Source organism: Porites lutea, chromosome 3 (genome assembly GCF_958299795.1).
Source record: "Porites lutea chromosome 3, jaPorLute2.1, whole genome shotgun sequence".
Lineage (NCBI taxonomy): Eukaryota > Metazoa > Cnidaria > Anthozoa > Scleractinia > Poritidae > Porites > Porites lutea.
The window spans coordinates 50084029-50105696 of NC_133203.1; the positions used below are offsets into that span (position 1 = coordinate 50084029).

At 40.0% G+C, this 21668-nt stretch overlaps 1 protein-coding gene across 1 annotated transcript; it reads right to left on the bottom strand.

Moving 5' to 3' along the window:
* Positions 1 to 221: 221 nt before the first annotated feature.
* On the bottom strand, positions 222 to 20889 carry LOC140932457 (A disintegrin and metalloproteinase with thrombospondin motifs 16-like). The gene is made up of 21 exons (XM_073382065.1): positions 20801 to 20889; positions 19169 to 19182; positions 18220 to 18325; positions 16510 to 16641; positions 15781 to 15940; positions 14874 to 14897; positions 14642 to 14740; positions 12272 to 12411; positions 11647 to 11713; positions 10693 to 10774; positions 10004 to 10128; positions 9658 to 9781; positions 7995 to 8084; positions 6594 to 6754; positions 5870 to 6008; positions 4945 to 5074; positions 3650 to 3863; positions 3222 to 3378; positions 1642 to 1926; positions 862 to 1178; positions 222 to 251 (listed from the first exon to the last, which is right to left on the bottom strand). The coding sequence occupies exons 1-21, from the start codon at positions 20887 to 20889 to the stop codon at positions 222 to 224; spliced, it is 2685 nt and encodes an 894-aa protein (XP_073238166.1).
* Positions 20890 to 21668: the final 779 nt, after the last annotated feature.

Below are 21668 nucleotides of genomic sequence, written 5' to 3' on the forward strand. Positions count from 1 at the left end.
AGAGGCAGGGAGACAGCACTGCTTCATTTTTTTGCCCAGTATTCTCCCTAATCTCTTGTCGTTCGCGAACCCTATGCTCCCTCATCCTAGGAAACGGTATGTGTAGTCGGAGCCTTCATGGTCTTCACGCGCTTTTAATTTCCACACAAAAAACTTTATTTATATCTTTTCTAAAACCAATAGGAACAAGGCGAATCGAAGCGAAATGAAGCGAAGTAAAACTAAACAAAGTCAACAGAAATGAAGCGGTACTGAAAAACAGCAATTAAATTAATACAAGGTCAAGATAAAATTACCTACACTGAACGAAAGCAATATGAAGCCGGCCCCCGAATACAATCCCGCTCGTTTATACTGAAGCCCTCCTAAAACCTCATACGAAGTTGCATGTATAAGCTAATAACTAATCATGAAATAATACTTGTTGGTATCAGTTACGGTAAATTAGTTCAATGGATTCCTTTAAGCTGAGGTCTTCGTACCCTGAAAGAATGAGAAAAAAATGCGTTTTCAAGTTGTTTTTTTAAGAAGACAAAAAAACAAGAATATCCGGAGGAAAACTTCTTAATGTATAAGAGGTCGTTTAAGACAAGAACTATCATTTTCCCAATTTCGGCTCATGTCGTTTCTATTCCGTTTGCCAAGGAAGTGCTTAAACAGCACCCATACTAGCTAACCGAATATTCTTGATTGTTTTATAGCTGGAATTTTTTTCTCAACGGCGCGCGCTCTCATTGGTTAAATTTTTCCCTAGGAATCTTCCATAATGCTTAAAATAGCTTCAGAAAGCTTTTTTCATGTTTTGCTGTTGTTTTTAGGTCTTTTCCTCAAAATTTACCGTTGGGTGCCCCTGCTACTAACCTGATTTATACGATAAACGAAGTTTGCCAGGCCTCTTCCCACCCCCAAACCGTTTTGTTTGTCAAACGCCCAGCAATAGGTACTTTTGCCGTATCTGTTGTACATGTTTTCGGCGTTCTTTCCACCGTAACACTCGCCGTAGAACTGAACAGCGAAATATTCATAGCCTTTGTCCTGGGCCACTCGAGCACACTGGTTAACAGTCAAGTTCATGTTCTTCCAGATGATCTGATCTCGGAAGTTTGCGTAATGATCGGGAAGAGCTCGATCGAAATAATCCCAAAAACAACCAACTGGCTCAGGATTTGGCATAGGTTCTGTGAAAAAAAAAGTTACCACTGAGATTCGTTCGTTTGTTTTCCATGAATTATGAGGAGTCGGAGCGAAATCAAACCGACGGTGTTTATTTTGGAAAGCAGAGTTTTTAATTCGCTTTTCACTTCGAAGATCTAATGAAAACCACTAAGATTTACGTAGTCGGAAGTTGAAGAAGATGAGTAGACTAATCAGGTCCAACCCCGATTCTCGATCCTAGTCATACGTTGATTGGTTCAGCGTACGGTTCTGTCTTTCTTATTTGATTGCACTATTGTTTGTGTCAAATTATGCTTTAGCTTGGAGCTGCAACCCTTATTATACATGAGCAAATAACTGAAAAAACTAAAATCATTTTCTGTGATGTAAAGCGATGTATTAGAGCAAATGCAAATGCAGTTACTCAGTTAATTCTTCAAGTTATCGGGCTAAAAAAGAATTAAAACCAAAGAATGCGCTGCTTACCTAAAGAATAAACGAACATGCTGTTCGAAGAAATTCCGATACCATCTCTACATTCCGCTCCATAGGTACCATAGGTATAGTATTTCTGTTTCATGTCAGCTCCAGATAGACACAGTCCATTCTTGCCCAGCGCGAAGAGTGTGTAACCATTAGCGTAAGCCAGCTTAGCGCACTTTTTGGCGACCTCATTTGTGTCGTTCCAGTTGATTTTGTTAGTAAAGCTGCCGAGTATCTCCTTGAAATGATCAGCACCAACAAAACATGCCACTTGGATTTCGGGGGGAGCTTGGTTAAGAGAAAACAATCCGTACATAAAATCAGCAGACGTTAAAGGAGCCGTGTCAAGAAATTTGTCAAACTTCAAACAGTGGAAACTGTCACAAAATTGAGTGAACCATAAAAATAACCCCTCAAAACGTAAAAAATGAAGTTTAAATTAACACAGCAAATACGTACAAAACGAAACACGGATGGACAAATTTGAAGAAGACTGAAGCGGATTGCAATTGAGATTTTTAAGACTTGTTAGCCTAACACTTTTTCAAAGCTCATTTTTGTTGTTTGCAACGTTTGATATAATCATGGTAGATATATTCCTTTGACAAAAACTGTGATTTTGTCATTCACAAGTAATTTCTCAAGTTTCATAGCTAATAAGGACGCTTAACTGGTACTTAATTATTAACAAAATAAATTAGCCAGCAGCCCGTGAGAGCACCTTCAAGCACAAGTAGTGTAGTGAGCGACGTTTTTGACCGTATTTTTGGAGATGAAAATTTACTGAGTTGTCAAAGAATTCCTTTTTGAATTAACGTCAGTAACATCATGAGAAAAAAGTGCACTTGGAATCAATGAACCGAAAATGGTAACAATAAACTACTTCGTCAAATCCGCCCATGAGGTCAACAGTAGCCTAGCTACATCAACATACACGCAAGAAATAACCATCTTTAACTAAGAGAGAATCTTTCCTTGCGCCCCTTGTGAGTTTTCTCCAAATTTAATTGCATGTTTATGGAAAAAAAAGCGTTTAAATCGATGTATTAGGATAGGTAGTTTTTGACAGAGAGCACAATTACATTGGCAAGGCAAAAAGCAAAGTCTGGTAGAAAAACTAGGGTAAAAAGAAATCTTTATTGGCTTTTACAAGAACCTTTTGCTTTTTCCTGATTTATGTGTTTACTAAGTTACAAAATTCTGCATCGTAATTCTTGTCTAGAAACTTTAAAAAGAACGCAACATACTGCTCAAAGATAGAACGGTTTCACTCAGGTCGCCCGATAGTCATCTCACCCTAAGTTACGTCGCCCGAAATGTTAAGTTATCTCGCCCAGCAAAATGTGATCATGCTTAGTCGCGCCTCTGATGACACATTTATCCCGCTTGTTAGGTCTCATGATAGTTTAAGGAACATGATATACTACAAGAAACTTTATTTTTCTGCGCATTTATTGCATTACACCTGATAATATTTCGGGCGACTTGACTATACATATTGGGCGACATAACTTTGGTTTCTAGCGCCATAACTTTATAGCTGACTTGACCGGTTATCGATAGAACGATATAATTGCACATACGATCACAGGGTATGTCGTCGTTACAGCCCATCACAGTTCCAGGCTTCATTGCATATCGGCAAACTTCTTTTGCGACAACCACATTGTTTCCAAGTTCGTTCTTTTGGATACACTGTAGCTTCCTCGTCATCACTCCACCACTGCACGTCGAAGAACACTACCATAAACAAGCAACATTACGCATCATTCAATATTCCATTAAGGCTAGCTCTACTAAGTGACTGATCAAACAAGGTGGTTTTCGGATCAACAAAAACATAATTTTAAAGCCACATGGCTGCGTGCCTGGACATAAAATTGGGTGAAATACCGGCAACTTTTAAATTCGTCTTGACCAGGTACCATAAAGAACTAAGTGTACTTGTATAAATTTAAATTGAAAAGGGTGTATCGATGTACTTAATGTTCAAATAGAATCCACACATTACCTCATTCCACGGCAAAGGCCTCCATTCAGCTGGACACGATATTTCATTGCATCGTTGCCGAAGGGTCTCGTTGGGCTTAGCACTCATTTTGCACAACGAATCATCAACTTTCTCGTAACGTGATTCATTGATTTGTATTCGACAGTAAAGAAGTCTGGAATGGCTACCATTTCCACACGTTCTGCTGCATTCGCTCCAGTCTGTAAGATGCCATCTGTTGAACGAATAACATATTTAAACGGCTGTTAAAAGCACCACTTCGGTGATATTCTGTGTTGTGATACTTGGTCTTTGTTAAGTATACCAGTCAATTCCAAAAACGCCTATGCGCCTCAGCTGGGGCCGTTTGACTTTTTTGAAAAATTTTGGCCATGCAAATTCCCCGGTATGTTGGCAATTTAGATGGTCAAATGCCCCACCGGCTAGCGCTTCAAAGAGCGTCAAATCCCCAACCCACCAGTGACTATTCAAAAATGTTCCCATGCCTCAAACCGTTTAATCGAATGTAAATATCCTATTAAACACAACCGAAATATGAAAAGTCTTTCTTACGGAGGTTTGTTCATTTCAATAAAATTGTTCATTCCAGAAAGTCCACATTTAACGGGCCTTTTCAAAGGCTTTCAAATGCTCCAACAAAACAGTAAATAGGAGCAATGACCCGTTAACGCGCCGTGCACATGCTGAATGGGGAAAGAATTACGAAATTTTTTTGCTTGCTACACTGACAAGCGTTTTGACATGAAAGTTTAATGCCCGACTGGGCGGGCGTCATTTTGGGTCAAACTCCGCACTGTACGGTGCAAAACGCCAGTCAAATGCCCGGAGTATGGAGATAGACAGTTTTGGAATTCACTGGTATATTAACGACATTGAATGTAACCACACTTCCCTTTTCAATGCCACAACTTAACCGTTGTCAAATTGGGCATCTCTACCAAGCAAGATTCTTAATTTTTTGCCTTCAACGTTTGTGCGCAATGATTTTTATCGCAAGTTCTGTACCAATTGAAATATTGGATGCAATAGTTTTCGTCATATCATTTCATCCATTTTCGGGATTTTCAACGGCGAAACTTTTAATCACTTAACTGGATTCATTTTAAATTTAACTGCTGGCCAATGTTAAATCGTCCGTCGTTCGTTTTTTAGCCGCATTCTAAATGCTGTGGGTTATTTTACGCCAGCGAGCAGTCACGTCGAGGAAAAAATGCTTTGCACAATTAATATTGCACACACCAGGTGGCACAGGTCATAAGAAGTTGAAAACAAATGACATAAAAATAAATTCTCACTCAGGAGAACAGCTCTGGTTGTTGTTACACGGTCTCTGTGTTTCAGGTTTGACCAGTTTTGGACAGGAATCAACTGAGGCGGGGGTTCCATCATCACTTCGAACACAGCTCAAGACTCGCGTTGAAACTCCTAGAACATGACGCAAATAAATCGGTTAACAAGTGAAGGTTTAAAATTGAAGACAAGACTGATCGGACTGCTAAGGATTGGTAATTTATTTGCCCTTCATTTTTGAGTGTTATTCTATATTGCCGATCGTGATCTACACCAAGATCCTGCTTTCCCTTGCCGCTGTTTGTCAAAGTGGTCCTTGCAAGAATTGTTCGCTAATGTAAAGGTTTTTATGGATATATTAAGTAAGAGTTAATTTTTAATTATCCATTAAAATTATTTAAGAAAGCTAGTTATGGTCTTTGACAGAATATACACGAAATACGTAGCAAGATTCAACTGAGCTGAGCTGATGGGGTGGATAATACGTGGATATGAACTGCATGACCCATATCATGGCAGCGCATCCTTATCTTTGGTGTCCTCTGTTTTCATCACGTGGTGTTAACGTGGGACCGCGCACTGACCACTCCTCGTTTTTCTGCCGCTATTTCGGTCCTCCTCGAGAAGACTGAGACTGTTCATGGGAGGATCGCAGGGTCATTTCCCCGAACAACGGCTTGTAATCGAGGCCTACGTTCAGCTAACATCCTTGGAAAGACATGCACCGTTGTCGATGTACCTCGTGGGATACCAAAAAATATGCAACGGCTTTCCAGCCCTCTGATAGGCTGTAATTATCATGACAAAGGATAAAATATAACAAAGATTTGACAGCGCAACTATCGAGATTCAGACCTCATTTGGGCGCTTTTGAAAGACAGCAGCACACCGCCCATCTCTAAAGGAATATGCGTATAACAGAGACGTTACCTTGTCCACATGTCATTGAGCACGGAGACCACTCTCCTGGCCTCCACTCTGAGGGAACAGTTTGTGGAGTTTCGTTTGACATTAAAGGCCGGTAATACTGAAAGTCTACCCCTCCGTTTCTCTCATAGAGGAAAATAAACTGAAAGGAAGGTAAAAAGACAAACATGCATGCATGAACTGTTCGGTTACAGTGAATGTTGTTACTAGCTGTCTGTCCTTTTCGCAGAGTTAGGTAAGCTGGGCGTGACTTTATAATATATATAGTTGGATGGAGGGAGGGGATGCGCAACCTTCCATTCATTGCCTCTATATTTATTTACGCATGTGCAAATCAATTTACGTGCCTACGTAGATAAAAATTACGCGACAATGGAAATCCACCCTCACTCTCCCAAATGAAGCAGCAAGTATACACGCACATACCCCACCCGGTGAAAAGATGTCAGTCACCCTTAAGTTCTTATTGGATTAGTTTTACTTTATAGACGTTCCCGTTTTTTCATTAAAGTAGTCTAACAATTTCTGAGTCTTCACATCTTATCCTGCCATTCAGTCGAGACACAAATTATCGTACTGTTGATAATCAACCCTTTGCATACAGCATGTGACTCTCCGTGACGCTCGCGGATACTATGATGGATATGCTTGCAGGTCTATTTGGTGTCCGAACTAACACACAGTGTCCCAGTATCTGCTATCAAGGCTTACTTCAAAAATAACTTACCACCACTCGGAGGGGAAGTGTTGTTGGCCCGTCTATTATTATTTCATCATCGTACTTGTTATCCTCATGTATGTATGTAATTCGCGTTCCATTGTAATGTACTACTTTACTCCAGGTTGGATGAGTTATAATGTATTCGCCAGTGGAATTGTCTTGGATACCTTGTGGGTGAGATAAAAAACAAAAACAAAAATAACAAACAACAACAACAAAAAACAACAACAACAACAACAAAACAAATGTTAGACAATGGCCGGGAGAGGCGGATAAAGGGAAAGGCCCTGGAAATGAGGTTGATGTAGCACTACCTCACGATTTCAATGTTTTAGTATAAATTTCACTTATATAACACCACTAACCCTTAAGTGAGTGATTCATGCAAGAATTGAACCTGGCTGTATAGGTCAGATGCCTTAACTAGCTGGTTTAACAAGTTGGACCACTGAACAAGCCACAGTGCGTGGTAGTGACCAGCCAAGATCATTTCCATTGCGAGCCCAACAACATCTCAACAAACATATCTTAATTTTGTTTTTCCCTAAGACGATCCAGACATCCCCAAAGAAAAGATTCCCTGTGTTTCTATCCTTGTCTGTGACCGCTAAGTCTTCTTATGCTGGGTAGCGTGCGTAGCAGGCGCTGGAAGAAAATCTCGGGGAAGCGCGAGGGGAGAAAAGAAGAGGAGGTGTGTTCGGCTCGCGCGGCCTGTAGAAAAATGATAGTCATAATAAATAACCAGCACCTGCTACGCAGGCTACATTTTGGATTGTCGCGTTAGGGAAGTTCGACTATATCAGCAAGAAACAACCTCATAGTTATCAAATGACTGTACCAGGCAAGAACTCGCTTCTAACGTGCTCAAAGACGCTCATTCGTCCATGCGATTTTCGGGGTTCCAGCCGTTATCTTGATTTAATTCATTTCTATTGTGGCTGAAAACTGAGAGCTGGACTCTGATAGAAAGTTAGATACTTTGTACTCTTCCTACCGAGTTTTCTCTCAACAGCTAAATAATAACACGGAAAACATAGCGGACTGTGATCACCCATCACAGTGAAGATACTACTCGCGATAACCCTCTATAAAATTTTTGACGTCTTCTTCATAATATGTTTCCCCAATTTTTTCAAACTTTAATGAGTTCCAGTAAAATCCTGGATGTTTTGTTTTGCCGAGTCGTTGATTTGGAAGATATTAATCTATACTTTTCTGAATCGGCCTCCCAACAGTAAGTACACCCCGGAGCTTGCTCGGTTCTGTGATACCATGATGAAGCCCTTCAACGTTGTCAAAAATCTATCAAAAACTTCGTCAAGGGACAAAGGTAGTGGAAAATGCACTGTAATAAGTTTTAAGTGACACTAGCTATTTACAAGTATACGATTAACTGGTTGAGCATACCCAACAAATTGTAGGATTTCTGCTTCTGTTTAAACCTGGCGTTTGCTGCTCCAACAGGAAGTACCACAATTGTCCCTGGCTTATCAAACCCTATAAATAATCAAATTAGGTAAATTATTCCTGAATTGTTCGGCTTCTTTTTTGAAAGCTACAACTGTGATAATAAATCTTTTACATAGAAAAGAGCCTTTGTATTTATCCTCATTATGGTGTTTAGTGGTCGGAGTTAGTCTAATGTATACGTCCGGCTGAATAGGGTTAATTGGCACAACTTTCCTCAGCAACCGGCGTCCGTTCTTATACGTGCATACCCAAAACACAATTTTTTTTACTTGCTGTTTTTTTTCCACGCTTGAACATAAATCTTCCACCTATTTTCATCCCCGCTTTGCATTCTAAACTCACAAACACGGATTATTAGCGACAAGTTGCTAAGGTTGTTCGCTAAAGTATACCATGAACGAGAGGAAGAATCTTAAATCACTTCAAAGTTTTCATAGAAATCCGTCGATACTTAACACTTACCGGTGACCGATTTATTGAACTGTTTCATGTGATGTTTCTGAGGCTCCCTCCAGACGTATCCGGATATTTTTGAATCCGCAGCTTTTTCTCCCTAGACTAAAAAATTTCCACGTCCACACGTATCCGTATTCGAATCGAATTTGTCCGTCCACACGTATCCCACACGTATCTGGATTCACTCTAGTACCCAGGACTTCTCTGGGAATATTGGCAGTGGAGCATGTGTCGAGGTTGCCATTTTGAATAGAGTATTAACGGTAAAGAACTGGGCTCGATCTTGTTTTGTCCCCGGATATAAAAATATCCGGATTTAGCGTCTAGACAATTCCGGATTCACAGCGTATTCAAAAAATCCACTTTGGAGAGCGGATTCAAAAAGTTGCGGATTCGTATGCCAGATTCACCGGACATACGTGTGGACTTTAGCCGTATCCGCAAAAAAAATTGCAGAGTTGCGGGTTCAAAAATATCCGGATACGCGTGGACGGTACCTCAGTGGTGTCAACCCACCATGTTAATACATATTATTATTCATTCAAAATATTTCCCTAATTCTGATTGGCTAAAAGCACACGCATAATTCACCATAGCCAGTTACTGATGACCAAATTCGGAAGAATTATGTGTCTAACGAGGAAATGACGTCAAAAATGCAGCCTTCTACAGGTTATGCACCGTTAACTGAGAAGACCTGGGGACGAGATTGAGTTGTTTTCGTTGTAAAAACTAAAATGGCTGACACTTCACTCGTTGCAAGAGTAAGAACTACAGCTGGAACTAGGCGAAATAATTGCTAAAAACATAGCAAAAACAGCAAGAAGACAACTCGGAGGGCGACATCTGCTTTTTGGAGAATATTTGCGGAGCTGGACAAACCTAAACGTAAGCTATCGAAGATAAACTTAACATTGATGCAGGGTACGCTTGTTTTAGTTATGTTTTTAAACTAGGAATTATTTTGAATGAATAATAAAACAATTATTGACTTCGGCTTTTGTATCATTTGAAGAATTATGGAGATCTCGGAAGGCGTTATCCGCCTCGGCCTTCGGCCTCGACGGATAACACCCTCCTCGATCTCCATAATTCTTCATAAGATACTCAGCATCATTCATTAATTGTCAAATAACAGGCTTACCATATCTCCAGTATTCTCTAGTGTAAGAGGACTTTTCAAGTATACACGATTCTCCTTTTCCATCGCAAATTCCACAACGATCTTTTCTTTTTCCAGTTTCCAAAACATGATCGCAGCCCACGTCCTTGAAATGAATATTAAGGGAGTTTAATGGAGTACGAAGGCGGCGGTGACAGCAAGAACCCTGCCCCCTATTAAATAGAGTCCCCCCTAATAACTATACCAAGAGAGTCTATAACTTTAAGAAAAATTGACTAAGCTGGTGATCTTAAAAAAGTGAACACCGGAACACCCTAAATAGCGTCAAAGAAGATCAAACCACACAAAGGAAGCTTCAGTGTCTTACCCGACATTTCCCTTCAATGCAGACGTCGAAATTATCAGCACGATTATAGCAGCGATCGCCGTCGGTTGCTTGCCAACCATAATAGTTGACTTCCCATCCATTGCTGCAGGCGAGGTAACAAGCATCTGTAAGAAACAATTTTTTTCGCACAATCATGAGAGTAGACCTTTTTAGCATGTATGTTTTGTTGTCCCATTTTAGACCACGTGGCGGTGCCCCAGAGAACTCTTTTTTTCAAAATGTCGTCCTTTGCACGTGCATGTACTTGCATAATTTACGAAAAGATAGACTGCAAAACAGTCGGTTTTTTTCTCAAAATCAGTAAAGAATCTGTAAAGCGTGGCGTAAGAGTCTAACGCGCGCGAAGCGCGCGAGCCTCACACCGGCCGTTCCAGACCTTTTGTTTAACTGCTCGCGCTTACTTGAATACGCAAAAATACGAACTGTTTTGCAGTCTAATGAAAAGACAAAGGGTAAAATCTTTTGAGAACAGCACGTGGTTTGAATTGGAAAACAAAATATAAAAGCTTAAAAGGTCTCTTAAAGAGGCTGACCTTTAATATTTGTTAAAAAAGTTGTGAATCCCTTGTTTAAGTGTGCTTATGATCGGGAAAAGCTGAATCAGAAGGCTATTTCACTAGATAAATTTAAAACTACTTCCGATAGTGATATATAAAACAGAGACTTACTTTCATAGTAGAGTGCTCGTGGATAATTAGGGTCTATTTTTTTGCACTGTACATCTCGGAAGGACGGCAGTGGACATTCATTCTAAAATCACAGTCATTCCAAATTATTTGTTACTAACACAAGTAATGATGACATGAATAAACAAAACGTTTCGGAGTATCCAGTGTTTAGAAAAATTCATGCAGTAGAAGTCTATGGTGTGAACAGTACGAGTGGCTAGACAATGGGTTTGAAATCAAGTATTTCTAAAACGACGTACGATCTCTGTTCAGACTGGCAAGAAGTGTGACTACCTTAAAAAGATCAAATAAAGTGATCGACGCAAGACTTAAACAGCAGGGAAGGATCGACACACTACCAAATTCTAAGGTATGAAGTTCTTTATACATGGAGTCAACCGCCTCATACTGGCCACATCTCTCTAGCATTAGAAACCAAAAAGCAATAATAATATTATCATTGTCACCAGAGCTCATCAATACGGCATAGTGCTTAGTCTGGCACCTAAAACATTTCTTGACATGCGTATAGATCAGGGTTCTGCCAGGGTGATATAGCTCTGCCGTATTAGTATGTTGCTGGCAATTCCGCAGAGTTTAGTATGGTGTGCTTCCCTTCATTTAATTGTTTTCTTCTTTCTTCATAATTGTAGCCGGTTATGAACATTAATAGTATCATATGGCAAACGTTTTTAGTCCTGATAAGAAATCTGTTTGAATTGTGTTGAAAGGGAATTTATTCTATTATTTGAAAAAGTATTATCATTTTCTCACCGTATTTTATAGATATGAAGTTTAACAGGTTAAATTGTGATTAAGTTTGAACTGTTTTTTGCTCAAATATGACGCGATGGGGGTATGCGATAAAAAATGCGAAGATAAGCCCCTGGAAGAACTTGAGCGAGTTAACTCAACCCTCTTCATCGACGCTCTATATATTCTTCCGCTTCTCACCTGTGAATTGCATATTTTCCATTTCGCCTTAGATTCTCCGGAACATTCCTTTCCGCCATTTGTGGGTCTGAAAAATGAAATAAGTACGTGTAATATATTTTTAAATTTTATTTTTTTTTAAAAAAAATTACTGAAATTTAAATATAACCATGTTTAGCTGACCATATTTATTGGTTTCTTTTAGTTTATTTATTCAATTTATTTCTTTGCTGCACCTTTTTTTTGTATTTGTATTCATACACGGGTTACTATTTGGTTTATGGAACACCTATTTAGTTGACTGGTGTTAACTGGAGTTTATGGAAAGGAAGTTGTGAAGTGTCGGCTTATTTTATTCAGAGCGTAATGTAGACGAGGGTTTGTAGTTAAAAACAACAACAACGACAACAGCTGCCGTTCTTTGCGTCCAATCAGTATTGAACTACAATAAACCCTGAAAGGCCTGGGGCCTAATGCACAAACCTATCTAACGTAAACCTAACGTCAGACTTAATCTTTAAGGTGTGGAGTTACAAGAAAAGGCTTGAATGGACAAGACGCCCGCAAACGTTAGCCGCGCCGCTACTTATGAGACTGGAGCCTAAAGGCTTCTTATTTATGAATTGTTGGATCGTAATTGACTTACGGTGGGTTGGTACAAGTCCTCTCACGGTATTGCACACCTCCCCCACAAGTTCGGCTACAAGGACTGTAATCAGACCACTCACTCCACCCTCCGTTAATTCTGGGTAATCCGTTGTCAACACACTTGCCTTTTATGCACCACTGTTTGGTTAAGATTGATTAAAAATCCAGATTTACACATCACAGATAAGGCTGGATACATAGGGTTAAGAAAGGATTTTTAAACTAAAGTTGATTCTTTCATATAGCCGTAGGAATGATTATTCCAGTTACTTCATGTGAACGCATCAGTCATGGTCGATTACTCTTAAAGGTCAAAAATGTGATGCAACTTCTTGTCCCGATTCTTATTGTAAAACTGAAAACTTTTTGTCTTCATACATGTTCTTATCTGAACATAGTCTGAGAAAGAAAAAAGATCGCGTGAAAGCAGCTTCCTTGAAGTTGGTTTGAACTTGAAAACATGACACACGGAAGAATTACAATATGGATATGTTTAAAACTGGAGAGGGCTTAAGACAGCGTCCAGCTTATGCTGATATAGCCTCGATCCCACGTAGACTTTCTCCGGGCCCCGTCCCGCAATAGCAACAGAACGGGAACGTCATTTGACGACGGGAAAGCGCACGGAAAGGACTAAACTCCACTTCCGGTGCCCAATTTGCCGCTCTGCCATTGGTCAAGCCAACACCGCGGCAAAACGTCTACGCATGCGCCAGGTTGAGCATTTCCGGCCTCTTTTTCAGTCAAATTTCAGTCACACTTTCCAGTCAGATCAAAGCCCACCTAGCCTGATTCTCAGACGTCCGAGGTCGTTCGCGGTCCGCGAACGACCTCGGACGTCTGAGAATCAGGCTAAAGCCTACCGCGCGCTTTCGGCTTCATTCTGTGTGCAGCGTGTGGTTCAGTTGTTCTGCTTCATGCTGCTCGTGTTTTTGACTATTTTGTGGTTATTGAAATTGCTTTTATGGATAACTAGGCACAGATCACTGAAACAATTAGTCGATTAGATTCAGAAAAGGTAAGATGATAATAACTTAGTGTGTAATTTTGGCTAGAGCGTCAGGTAAACTGATTTTCATTCACGAAAACAAAGTTTTTGACTGTTATTTTTCACTTAACCTGGCTGAAACTAAGACATAAAAAGTTATCATTGCAAGCTTGTGTATTGTGGTTCTAATTTTCAGTTCTTCAATTTCTCAGTCTTCATGCCTTAAAGCCGATTTGAGCTTTATTTGGAAAACGACAACACATAATCGCTTTGTAGTTTTATTTACCAGTGAGCTTTAACCGTGTTTTGAAACGAAACTCTTCTGAGTTGATTGCCATGAAACTTAAGCTTAACTATATTGTTGAGGTTGGCAGCAAGTTGACAACTCTATTAATTTTTTTCATTCTCAGAATCAGAGAGCGAAAGCTGGTTCGATGGCTTTTAGAAGTCGAAATTTTCATGCCATGTATTTAGCAGGTGGAAGTTTCGTGTTTGCATGAGATGCAGCCGAGCCGCACAGTCTGAAATTATTGAAGTCTTCAACCAAAGAACAACCATGTAAAAGAATTAAACAGGCATTTTCTTGAGTGAAAGTCATTTATAGGCATGTTTAGTTTCCCGGCACTGAAAACTCCGGGTGTTCGTGACTGCAGTCATCAAAGTCGAAGTTGTTATTAAATCCCGCCCATCTCTTGTTTTGAGTTCTTGTTTTCTCCGATAATAAAAAAAATTATTTAACGGACTAACATTTTATTTCCTGGTTTTAGTGTTAATGATAATGATGACTCCTTTTTGGTTTCTTTCATAAGTATTGTTATTCTTTTCTTAGTTGTCGCCTTCTCCCAAATTAACTTATGCCAAACCAGTAGCATGCAAGAAAGCCAGTAAAAACGAATTCGTCATGTCGAGCGCTCGCGACCTGCAAACTTCAAATATCATTTTCACCGTTGGTGCAAACAGATAACCATGTGGTGAAAAAGTTTGACGCTAGAAAAATATATAAGCTTTCGAATGAAGTGAGTTTTTTCGCCCCCTTTTTTGTCTGTTTCTCCCTTTTTGCTTTTAAACTTGGTGTGTCGGCAATGTTATGCCTACGCGATTGGCTTATATACTAGACCGGAAATAAAAAGCTGACCGGATGTCAAATTTTATGCTCATGCGCATTGCGTTTTGCCGCGGTGTTGGTCAAGTCAGTTGTTTGATTTGCACGCGTCGTCGTCAACTGACGTTCCCGTTCTGTTGCTAAATCAGCCTATTCCCCGCCTTGGAGAAGATTGCTTGAAGAGCCAAAAAAAAAAACAAAAACGTCTGCGTAGGAGGCTAATTGTAGTATTCACAAAAATTACGTTTTATAACTACCAGACTTTAAAGGTGACATACATTACGTGGTCCGCAGCTTGTTCCATCAGCAGGTGGGGCATTTATAGTCTTACAAACGCTGGAAGATCTCGCACAGTACAAATAGGCACATGTCTGGTACTGTTCAACACAGAAACGTTGCCATTAATATCAAAATAATACAGCTCAGTATTTCAATTAACTCTATTGGAAAACCTAGGAAATGAGACGGTGAAGCAAAATGAGAAATTTCATTGAAAAATTCCCAACTCACTGACAGCGAAGAAGCACGATTCTTCTGTCAGAAAAAGACAAAAAAAAAAAAGTTTGTGAGTTTTTTTAATCATTTTATGGCAATGACCTTGCGGTCTTGAGGCCTGAAAATCCGACAACGTTGATCGAAATATCTGAATACTTCTGTCTTCAACACACTCGAGCTCGGTCCTTATTTTACAAGGGTCTAAGGTGCTGAAGGTGCTGATATTCGGAACATATTATACAATCTACAGCTGGAGTTTAAAGCTATTTACACGGAAGTGGAAAGAGATGAAAAAGACTGATTTCAAAACCAACTCAGATGAACTTTTACAAACGTGGCTGAAGTTGCTTTACAGAATTTGTTGTCATGATGGCTTACTGTATAAACTGTGGTCAATAGCTGTAGTTTAGAGGAAGCTCCGTCCGGTCTTTTCTCGTACAATGCATATGACTGAAGATCGACCTCTACCGTCCCGGGGCGTACTCCCATTAGTAAGGTATATAGGAGTCTTTCTGGACAAATGGGAAATGCCAGGCTGATTGAAAAGTAAAGCTATAAAGGGACTTGATATAATTGCTAATTTTTCCACGAAAGGCAGGGGTTTTACAAAGAACTATGAGTGAATTTAGATGTTACAGTCTGAAAGAAGGGATGGTGTACAATATAGTGGTCAGACCTATCTTCCAAGAGAACTCATGAAGACCCATCCTCAGAGACCCAGGGGCAGTTTGTTGGGTAATTGGAAGAGCGCACCTTTTTTCTCGACCCAACTGACTACCCCTCGAAGGGAAAGGGGAGGTCTCAGAGGATGATGAAGACTCCTATTCCTGGTATCCAGATAACAGATTTCTGATTCGCGTTCGCCGCTTGAGGATATTTAATTTTACTAGTTGAATAGCATGGTCTGTTCAATCCAGCTCACCTGACTGTCAGGACACTGTCTATACTTATCGCCATATATAAATTTACACTGGGTGTCCGCATTGAAGAGAAAACCAGGCAATTTTCCAGCCAGGCTCTTGTTTCCTAACGTAGGAACCGACAAGCTGGGAGGATCATCAAGACACTTGGAACCTGGTCCCCTGTGCCAAACAGAACATTATTATGTAGCAACCATTTCTCGCACAAAACAAGCAAGCAAAATGATATTTTTTTTGAACATATTAAAGAATGGAAAAGGGCAACGAAAACTGTGATATTGGCGTTTCAACCTGTATTTCAAAGTATCTAAAAAGATGCACCTAACAATTGATCCATTCAAGCCGATTGTACTTAAAAGGTATGTGAGCAGAGTACAATGTAACTGGCCGGAGACAAACTAGATTTTCTGACAGCCTGTTTCGATTTAGAGCGCGGTGGCCAGATGGTGAGGAGAGAGTTAAACAGTACCCGGGAAAACGGTGAATTTTGTCCCTCGTTCTACTATCTGAACGCCTGAAACAAGCCAGGGCCCTCCGGCTTACAATACCAGTGCTCTAAAGTTAATAGTTCGGTCATGCTGCCGTTTTGCTCAAGAAGGTAAGCGCTTGGATCCTGGGGAAGGATTTGTCAAGCAGTGAGTTACTCCCCACCAAGGTAACAGCCATGAATGTTGCTAACGATAACCTAGCCTTAACAGGTCCGGAATAAAATTAGCTTAATAAAGACTTACCTTAAAAAGTTTTGTAACAAATGTGATGTGCACTTGGACCATTTAAGAGCTCCTTTACCGCCCGTGAGATAAGTTGACATGATGTTTATTCCATCTTTACAGTTGTTATCCCCGTCATGTCCTGCTCCAAAACTAAAACAACAACGCACTTGGATAGCAGCATTTGGGACATACTGAGATAAACATTTATGTCAAATTTTCGGTCGTTTCTAAGAGAAAATAGAAAAATTTAGATTTGAAGACCAAGATGACCACGAGAAATAGATTTTCTTAATACTAAGAAGTGCACGCGCGTGTACCAGCGTCTCTTTGGCGGAAAAAAAGTGATAGCTGTACATGTCGTCACTCTACTTCTGGCTTTAGCGAGAATGTCGTAGTGGCGGAAACAAGTTATCAAGTGTTAGAAGCTTTATCACTTTGCGATCGAGAAAGGGTTTTACCATCTTCAATAAAATTGACCGTATTGACTTGTCTGGTAAAAAAAAAAAAAAAAACGGTGAAATGAAGCTTTAAGAGGTGTCTATGTTTCGAGCATACGCGAAAAAAAAATTAAGTCCAATCGGGTCATCGTAGTCGGCGGCCTCATCTCTAATATATAGATTTAGCCACCTTAATGGTGGCCGCTAGCATTTCTCATTTTGTCACCGCCCCTACAAAATTTTCATGTTGTTCTTCCAATAAAAATGTCTCCTTTGTTTTTTTATCTCTCGCTCTAGATATCTGTCGCTCTTTTTCTCTTTAACGGAGATTCCCTGGCCTATCGCCTACGTTCTCTTTTTTTTTGTCTTTCTCTTTCTCTACATTCCAAATCTGTTGACATAAAAATTAAGCTAAACTTAATACTTAACACAACACGGATACAGAAACAATTTCCGCTTTCCGTTTTCGTGTTTATTGACTCTTTAGTTGTCTCTGCTTCAAAAGACGCGGATGGCTATGCGATTTCCCGCCAAAAGTAACCTCGAGTTGCATTTGGATTTCCAGTACCTGTTAATTGAGTTATTTTACATTGGTATGCCTCTGGTCCGGACGGTCGGGCGTACGGTCACATGATTACCAAAATTTCTCGGATGGATACATTACCAAGGGTAAGAAGCCCCATAGCCCCATACCAGGTATGGGCTACGCTAGCGCGCTTTGCGCGCACGTGGCGCTCCGCTATTTTAGCTTCTCATAAGGGTATAGCTTAACTGCCTCAAAGGGGTTGTGTCACGGCAATCCAGTTAATTTTCTTTAATTTTGCCAATTACTCGCCCTCAATCGCTATGGAACTTAAAATAAGCAAAGAAATTACATGTAAATGACAAACACAGAGATCTGTGACAAACACATATGTCTCCTGAGCATTATTTTTGAAGTTGCAAGCAGCAGCGGATAAACTTGGAAAAACCGTTGGGCTGAACAGTTTTCAAAAACCCTAATTTCAATCCGTTTCAATCTTCTTCAGTTTTGCCCATCCGTGGCATCTGTTGTTTCTGTTATGTTATTTTAAGCTTCCTTTAAAGTTTTAAGCAGTTTCTCTCAATTTAAAGGCCCTTTTGTTATTTCCTAATTTGACTGAATTTCGTGACACAGCTCCTTTAATTAGAACCATATAGTCTAGTTTCATTGTCATAACTGTTCCTCGATTAGCTTCAACACAAGTTGAGCATGCTTGTTTGGTCACCCAGAAATAAAAGTAACACTAACGTATTTAGCACAGAAACTCACTTGTGACCAGTTTCGTGGGCAATAATTCCAGCAGTTTGCAAACCAGCATATCCGTTTACGTTACTAACCACTCTGTGATAACACAGGCCACCAGACAATCCCCTCCCTTTGAAAAAAAGAGACATATTATTATCGTGAAATAAAACGCAACTTTTGAATCGCCAAAAATGCAAACATGGCTGTTTACAATTCACACGTTTATAATTAAGAAATAGTCTTGTGATTGCATCGTGAAAACTTTCCAATATATAATTATAGGTCCAGCAGCCCATCACTGTCATAGTCTTATTATTCATTTAAAGTAGAAAGAATTTCAACCTCGTGAGGCTGTTATAGGCTGGATCAAAATCTTCATTAAAAACTGAATCTTTGGATAATGCAGTTCTAGAGCTCTGATTGGCTTAGCGTCATAGCATATGAACCATTACATTATACCATGCTCTCTACGTATGGTAACTGTTCGCGTCTGCTTAAAATTAAGAACAAGCTGAAAATCGGTTGTTTTTACAAATAAAGACGGAGAGAATTCTCTTTTTTTGTGGGCGTTTTTAATAAAACATTGATTCCACTCGTGCTTGTTGAATGTGAGATGATTATAGCCAACTCATATCCAACGCGCACTCGTGGAATAATTGTTAAATATCCAGCAAGCTTTGACTAAATTTGGAAGACATTTGCGATATCCGATAAAATGATATCAGTGTTGCAGGATAAAATGACAAAAATTTACGGCAACCGAGAAGCCCTGACGACTAAGTTGAGTTCGCTCAGCTGTTTAAGTAGTGCTAGAGAAAATGGCGGAAAATTTTACACGTTTTTTGAAGAAGAAGTAGCCGAATTATTGCCTAAAAACATAGGAAAACTCCAAAAATACAACTCAACGGATGAAAGCTGCTATTTAATATCTGTAGACTAAAAATGAAACTTTGTAGTCATGACAGACACTTACCACCGCGATGGCCACTGTAAAAGAAAAGAAAAGAAAAGCCGATTGAACTCGTTGCGTCACTAGAATACTCACAGATTCCTTCGCCAGTGGAGTTATAAGGCCTATTAATGGGTAGCCTGCGGCGTGGCAGCGCTCGAAAGGGAAGGGAAGGGGGATTTTGGGTGCGAGAGAAACGCGAGGGGTACTGCCACGCAGGTTATTAATTAATCGGTTAGGTGTAGTGCCTGATGGATTACCATAGTAACTAGTACTATCACCAACATCAGTGAAACTACAGGTACTAAGTGATATTAAAGTAATACAGCACGAATGTAATAGTTCTGATACTAAGTGAAAGTAGATTATGATTTGTACTAGGATATAGATACTTGTTTAGTTAGTAAATGATATTATTTAGAAAGCAATGGAAGTGTGAGTATTTCCTTGTTTCATGAGTACACTACATCAGGTTAGGTATGGTCTATTGGTGAGGGTTGGAGTTGAGCAACTCTTGAGCCTCTAGAAAATGTTTCCATGTTACCTGATCGGCGTCCCAATCAGCATCGCCTAACCAAGCTCCCATTAGCTTCTAGTATTTTTGATTAGGGTCAAACTTGAAGCAAGTGACACACCTACACCAGCCCATGGCCTGGCTAGTCCCTCATGCATGCGCACAGCCATGTCACGCGGCAGAGACAGCCATGGACGCCTACTTCGCCCTCATTAGGCCTCATCAGCATAAAATAGCTCTTTATGGCTGCCACTCCGAGGGTGATATGCGTAGGTACCGGGCAATACGGCGGAGTTGGTAGCTCACAGTGGTTCCTTACTGAATTTGGTCGACCAGGGAATATGTTCATACGATATACAGGGTGTTTTAAATTCGGTGTACAGCATTTTCAGGTCATTTGCGCAATATTTTCAGGCTTCACTATAGTACATGTCTTACAGTAATTTTGGGTAAAAACCGAAGAAAAAAATTGTGGCAGTTTGGGAGTATTTTGCCAATTTTTGCGCGGTATGTTGGTATATTGCTCCCCTTCCCCCCACTTTGGCCAACCCCATCCAATATATGTCAGAACCGTAAACGTCACAACAATTTGGCATATCAGTGAATTTCAAAAGCGGACCAACTTTTATTGTGTTCGACCAAGAGGACTCAAAGGTCATAATAATAATAATAATAATAATAATAATAATAATAATAATAATAATAATAATAATTTTTTTTTTGAAGAAGAAATTTTATTAACAACAATGCTAACTATTAAAATCCTATTTACAATTAATTCGCTTAATAATAATAATAATAATATAATAATAATAATAATAATAATAATAATACTTTATTCAAATACATATATGCACATAAACATGATACACGATACATATTTGAAAAGATGGACCGCGAGCTTCTCTATAAAAGGTCCCCTAACTGAACTTTACATAAAAAAATATCAGATGCAACTGCACGTCCGCCAACTTATGGACTTCTGCCGCTAGGTCTGAAACCGCAGCCTTTCTACAAAGTGGAATTCTGTAATGTCTCTAATTGTTTTGCCAACGGCCTGAAATGGTGGACTGGATATCATCAGATGGTTTGTAAACTGATATAATGAGACAAAAGAACTGAAGTAATGTCATTGTACTCACACGTGAACCAGTGTAGCAACTTCAAAATGGTCTGGATCGCTTTTGTTACGAGGCCTGTGTTTTTCAATCCATCCACTAAGCTTGGCCATCCTTTCCAAATTGTTTGAACTTAGGTTCACATTTAGCTATGAAACAAGTTACAGTGAAGTCAGTCACTTTGATAAACAACACTAGCCCAAGAAAAGAGCCGAAATTTCGCTGCGCCACCACTGGTTTCCCCGCGAAATGACGTCCGAGAAACGAGCGCAGCAATTCCATACTGATCACACGTCACTACCCAGATCTGGTTAGTGCTTCTGATTGGTTGAAGCAAATTTGCCACGCGGCACGACCAATCAGAAGAACTACTCAGAACTGGTTAGTGACGCGTCATCAGTATGGAATTTCTGCGCTTGTTTCTCAGACGTCATTTCGCGGGGAAACCAGTGGTAGCGCCGTAAAATGTCGGCTTTTATCTCAGGCTAAAACAACACGTGTTGACATTGGACGCTTTCCATTGAGCCCAGAATTCCGGATATTTTGGTTAGAAATCAGATAGAACTGACCACTTCGGTTTGGTCCGACCGGAATATTTGGAACCAGCTTTGAAGGTGGTCCACTTTGACCGTTCGGTCAGACCGAAATGTCTTTTTCCAATTGACAAAATTGTTGTCCCCAGTGCCGCTCTTTTGTATCCTGCTTACATGAACAATAACCAAACGCGCGGTGGCTTGGGTCGGGCCTGTGCAACCGCAATGTACCGTTCCATTGGTACGTGGAATTTCCTAAATTTCATACCGTACTTTTTGTTGAATGGGAAGCGCCCATAGAGACAGAGAAAAAGCAAATTACATCCTGAGTTAATACCTCTTTGTTGGTGATGATCATA

Excerpts from the sequence above, each read along its gene's own strand:
- LOC140932457 (XM_073382065.1), bottom strand. The coding sequence starts at position 20,889 with ATGGCCAAGCTTAGTGGATGGATTGAAAAACACAGGCCTCGTAACAAA. Across the intron at positions 15,941-16,509 it reads TTGTTACAAAACTTTTTAAG|GGGACCAGGTTCCAAGTGTC; the intron begins GTAAGTCTTTAT and ends TGTTTGGCACAG. Across the intron at positions 10,775-11,646 it reads GGAAAATATGCAATTCACAG|AATGAATGTCCACTGCCGTC; the intron begins GTGAGAAGCGGA and ends CTGTGATTTTAG.